Consider the following 5,390-nt stretch of genomic DNA (forward strand, 5'->3'; position numbering starts at 1 on the left):
CAAATCTTCATTCGACTTAGTTTTACGAGAGCTGGCCCTAGCCCTGTGCATGGTGGAAACAAAAAACGACTGACCTAAAGAGAGACGTGACCCTGCAACGTTGATCCTGCGGTAGAAGAAGGGTATGTCGATTAAAAGAAAAAGCGCCGCTGCAAAATAAAAAAAGGCTTAGATTAAAAACATTAGACATTAAAATAGAACATAGAAAAATCACACGCCAAAGCGATTGATTATGATTGTAGGCTGTCTCACTAAATCATTGTCAATGAATTTTTCTTAAATGTATTTCTTTATACTCGTAAAAGCCCGATGGGTTGAAAAACAATTAAATTCAACTAAAGTTGTTGATCTTTTTTGTAAAAATAATCAAATCAAGTTTCTTATTGGCAAAGACTTGTCAGACTTTTTAAACGAGTTTCATTCCCATTAATTATACTCCCGGAGGTACTATTAAAACCTTTTTGTTACAATAGTAAATTACCCACGAGAACATACCAAACGCATATTAATGTATGTTCAATTGTTCATTAAAAATTTGTTGTCAACTGTCTGGTGATGCTCCTATTTTATTTCAGGACTTGTAATCCGATCGTCCTAAATTCATCTCATAATAATGAGAATATAAGCAAAGAAAGAATAATATAAATAAACACATATACAATATATGTCTCCAAAAAATTCTAGTTATCTTTTTCACATTAATCTAAAATAATTGAAGTCTTCATACAATTCTTTTTAATACTTGTGATGGTGGGTAGGAGAATTTAAAATCTTTATTTTTAATACATAAACGGCCGAATGTTCTCTTTAAATTCCAAGGCATCTAAAGTCAATTGTTCATAATACCATTCATTATCACCAAATTCTCTTTTCATTCTCCAGTCATGAGGTGCAAGCCATTAGAGAAGACAAAGTTGAAGCATAAGAAAGGCTTATGGTCTCCTGATGAAGATCAAAAGCTAAGAGAATACATAGTGAACTATGGTCATGGTTGTTGGAGTGCCGTACCCATCAATGCTGGTAATTTTCTATGAATGTAACAAAAAATACAACGTTACTTTTGTTTATCAATTTTTTAAATTATCAAGGCATTGTACCTTTGAAAAATCTATTTAGTCATAGCATTGAAACATTTTGTATATGAATGACCTTGATTCAATGGGATAGAGTTTTCAAAGAGCAATGTTGTAAGTCTTTAATAGGAAAAAAATAGAAGTACGCTAGGATGCTATAATATAGAAATAAATGAAAATGTGATTCTATATTTCTTGTATTTAACCAATAAGGATACTAGAACCGATCGATTAATATTTTATATCAACACATTCCAGGTCTGGAAAGGAACGGGAAGAGTTGTAGATTAAGGTGGATTAATTATCTAAGACCAGGTTTAAAGAGAGGGGCATTTTCAATGCATGAAGAAGAAACTATCCTCACCCTTCATGGCCTTTTAGGCAACAAGTAAGCTTATTTATTGTAAATCATTTTTGGTAAAATAAAAAGTTATTTATTTCGTTAAATATTATGAATTTAGTGATAAAGACTGACATTATTATTTATTTAATCAGGTGGTCTCTAATGTCGCAACATTTACCTGGTCGGACTGATAACGAGATCAAGAATCACTGGCATTCCTATTTAAAGAAACGGGTAGCAAAATCAGAAAGCCTTGAAGCTCAGAATACAAACACTGGAAATGTTGAATCATCATCATCATATATGAATTCAATGTCAAGAAACCTAAGCTTTGATTCATCAGATACTGCTAATCGTTCGTATATTGACATGGATCAACAGATCCCACAAACTCAAATCAATAAATTACCAAAGATTTTATTTGCAGACTGGCTTAGCCTAGAAGAGTTTCATGGACATAATGGTTTGGAATTCAATAGTGGGGCGAGCAACGGCTCAAATTACCAATATACCCCTGTGAATGAACTGATATCAAATGAAGGTTCCATAGACAGCACTGTGACTGCTAGCCATGAGAGCAATTATCAAACTGAAGATATGTTTCATAATAACCAAATGAAAATTGATCAAATTTTCAACTTCACTGGTGGAGATATTAATATTGAAGACTTCCTGTATATGTAAGAACTACTGAAGTGGTAAGAGTGAGTAACAAGTAGTTCACTAAAGTGATTATATTGTCATAACGATGTGACATCATAGGTTAATTAAATGATAATATTGTATATGTTTATGCATATAACTCTTGATGTATATATGCAAATCGATGGAGTTCTCGGGTGGCACGAAATAAACACCCTTTTTTACTTAGAAAATACTCATAGTCAAAAGTCAACTTTTTTAACAATGTGTTTTGTATCATTGGTGCTAAAAACCTATTTTTAAAGGTCTCTCTCTCTCTCTCTCTCTCTATATATATATATATATATATATATATATATATATATATATATATATATATATATATATAGAGAGAGAGAGAGAGAGAGAGAGAGAAAGAAAGAGAAAGAGAAAGAAGTGGATTTAATACATGACCGTGTGTGTATATATATATATATATATATATATATATATATATATATATATATATATATATATATATATATATATATATATATATATATATATATATATATATATATATATATATATATATATCAAGGTAGTAAAAAAATTTTGACATTATCTACTCGATATACTCGGGTTAAGGGATTAATCAGCTAAACGGAGATTAATCATAAGATTAAGCTTAACCAGAGGTCTTAAATTGTTAATTCATTGAAGTTTAACAAATTAAATATGACTAATATCATAACATAGTTCGTAAATACCACTAATATCATAACATCATAAGTTAATTAATATGATTAATACTAGTCAACCATCAAATAGTTTCTGTTGAGATGAAATTTTTTTAAACTATTAAAATTTCATTATTTGCTAGTACTTCGCATATTTTTTAGGCAACAACTAATCGCTAGGTGTCTTCTAGTCGGTCGGCTATCGCATAGCGACTATTCAGAGATTAATCGGAACCTAGTTTTAATTTTTACAGTACTAATATATATATATATATATATATATATATATATATATATATATATATATATATATATATATATATAGAGAGAGAGAGAGAGAGAGAGAGAGAGTGAGAGAAATAGAGAGATAGGTGAGTTCAATAAATAACATAACCACTTCATGACCGTAAGGTTAAATTCACTGCAAAAAATTATCATAGTAAAAAAGCTTTTATCTTATATATATATATATATATATATATATATATATATATATATATATATATATATATATATATATATATATATATATATATATATATATATATATATATATATACTAGTTTATAGCCCGTGGAAACCACGGTTAAAAAATTAATGAAACTTTAATGGTAAGAACTCAAAATTATTAATCAATTATTTTAAATAAATTATTAATTAAGTGATATTTTTTTTATTTATATAGAATTATAATCGTTAATTTAAATAAATATGTGAAATTATATCACCTTATAATTTATATTAATTTTATTTTAACTTTTATTCTGATGTTATTAATTTAATATAATTAGAGTGGAAAATTTAACATTTAAAATTTAAAATTGAAAATTAATAAGTTGACAAGTGACATGCATTAATTATAAGATCTAATATGATGACATACATGTCAAAAGGAGATTAAAACTATTTTTTTATTAGAATAGGGATATATATATATATATATATATATATATATATATATATATATATATATATATATATATATATATATATGAACACATGTTCATAAATGAATATAATCGATATTTAGATTTCGATTAACACAATGATGTATAAAATAAAGATTGAAACCAATATTATAATATATATATATATATATATATATATATATATATATATATATATATATATATATATATATATATGTATATATATATATATATATGAAAATATGTTAATATATGAACAGTGTAAAATGCATGGCTAAAACATTTTGATTTAATATAGGTTCACTGACTACATATCACAAATGATTATAACATTACATATGAATGCAAGAGGGGTATATAGATTAATATGAAAACAATATCATATATGAACGTGTGTTCATATATAAATATATGTTAATATATGTTCCTAAATATAATTTGATAACTCTGGTTGCTCTTTAGAGACCACCCAAAAAAGATTGTTTTTCATTATGTCGATATTCTCCATTCTGCCTGAATCGGAATCACCATAACCCCATCGCCACCATCATATCACCATTCACCAACATCATCAGATTTGTCACACACCTTGATGCAACCCTCACCAAAATCATATACCAACACTACCATCTTTCACATATATTTGAGTTGGGCAAGTTTGGAGCACATTTTTAAGCAATGTGAAACAGAGTATCAGGAATTCAAAAACATATGCACTAGTTAACTATGATTGATGATGGATGTGATCATGTGATATAAATAGACACAAAGATATGTAAAGAGTTACCTGGTAAAACGTCAATGATTTTCCAACATTAAAATCATAATTTAAAAGGGCAATTTTATTAAGCAAGATCATGTTGTAAGATGAAAGATAGTAGGCAAATCCAAACACCAAAGATCCATATTTGTTTTTCAATTCATATGCCATCTTCTCACTTGTGTCAACATGAAGTTCATTGTTCTCATTTGATATGTACCTGCTATTTTTGGATATGCTTAAAGGTAACATGCACTTCTGTTTGTTACCTTAAAAGTTTAAATAATGATAATTTAATTGAAAATAAATAATATAATAACAACTTTCATTTATTTCTTTACGGTTTATAATTGCTAATATATGGAAGCCTTTTCTCTTTTGTTGATGTAGAAGACCACTAATGATCTTGCTCACCATATTCACTTTCCCACCATGTGGAGAAATCTCAAGTAAAGAGTTAAAATCTGATTAATAAACATCAGTATTAACTGTGACATTGAAACAATGAAAGTTGGTTATCATTAACATTCACCAATCAATACATTCACTTGTTCAATCACTACAAGAAAAAAAGGGTATCAAACACTAACATAATCAGTCTCTGATGTTTAATTGTCAGTTTCTAATAAGAATCAAGGATTGGTTTATATAGTCCTCGATACCTAGTCTTAGATAGTCGATTTTTTTATGTATATGGGAATGAAACTCAGTCCCTAATTCATTAAAGTGTCAAAGACATAAAATCATTGGTTGATAGTATCCCATTCGGTCACTAACTTGTTTTCTTTAAGTACTCGATTTGATGTCATATCAATCCCTGATACTATCTTTTAAGGACTGAATATTGAAGGATCATAAAGATTAAAATCAGGTAATAAAGAACAAGAATAATCAACAACCAATTTTGATTAATAGCTCTTACAA

General features: G+C 27.6%; 1 protein-coding gene across 1 annotated transcript; it reads left to right on the forward strand.

Annotated features, from left to right (window-relative positions):
* Window positions 1–860: 860 nt before the first annotated feature.
* LOC145074001 (transcription factor LAF1-like) lies at window positions 861–2,300 on the forward strand. The gene is made up of 3 exons (XM_079020449.1): window positions 861–1,020; window positions 1,332–1,461; window positions 1,569–2,300. The coding sequence occupies exons 1-3, from the start codon at window positions 885–887 to the stop codon at window positions 2,098–2,100; spliced, it is 798 nt and encodes a 265-aa protein (XP_078876575.1). The 5' UTR covers window positions 861–884; the 3' UTR covers window positions 2,101–2,300.
* Window positions 2,301–5,390: the final 3,090 nt, after the last annotated feature.

This window comes from Lactuca serriola, chromosome 9, assembly GCF_051521515.1.
Source record: "Lactuca serriola cultivar US96UC23 chromosome 9, Lser_US96UC23_V15, whole genome shotgun sequence".
Lineage (NCBI taxonomy): Eukaryota > Viridiplantae > Streptophyta > Magnoliopsida > Asterales > Asteraceae > Lactuca > Lactuca serriola.

Excerpts from the sequence above, each read along its gene's own strand:
- LOC145074001 (XM_079020449.1), top strand. The coding sequence starts at position 885 with ATGAGGTGCAAGCCATTAGAGAAGACAAAGTTGAAGCATAAGAAAGGC. Across the intron at positions 1,021-1,331 it reads TGCCGTACCCATCAATGCTG|GTCTGGAAAGGAACGGGAAG; the intron begins GTAATTTTCTAT and ends AACACATTCCAG. Across the intron at positions 1,462-1,568 it reads CATGGCCTTTTAGGCAACAA|GTGGTCTCTAATGTCGCAAC; the intron begins GTAAGCTTATTT and ends TTATTTAATCAG.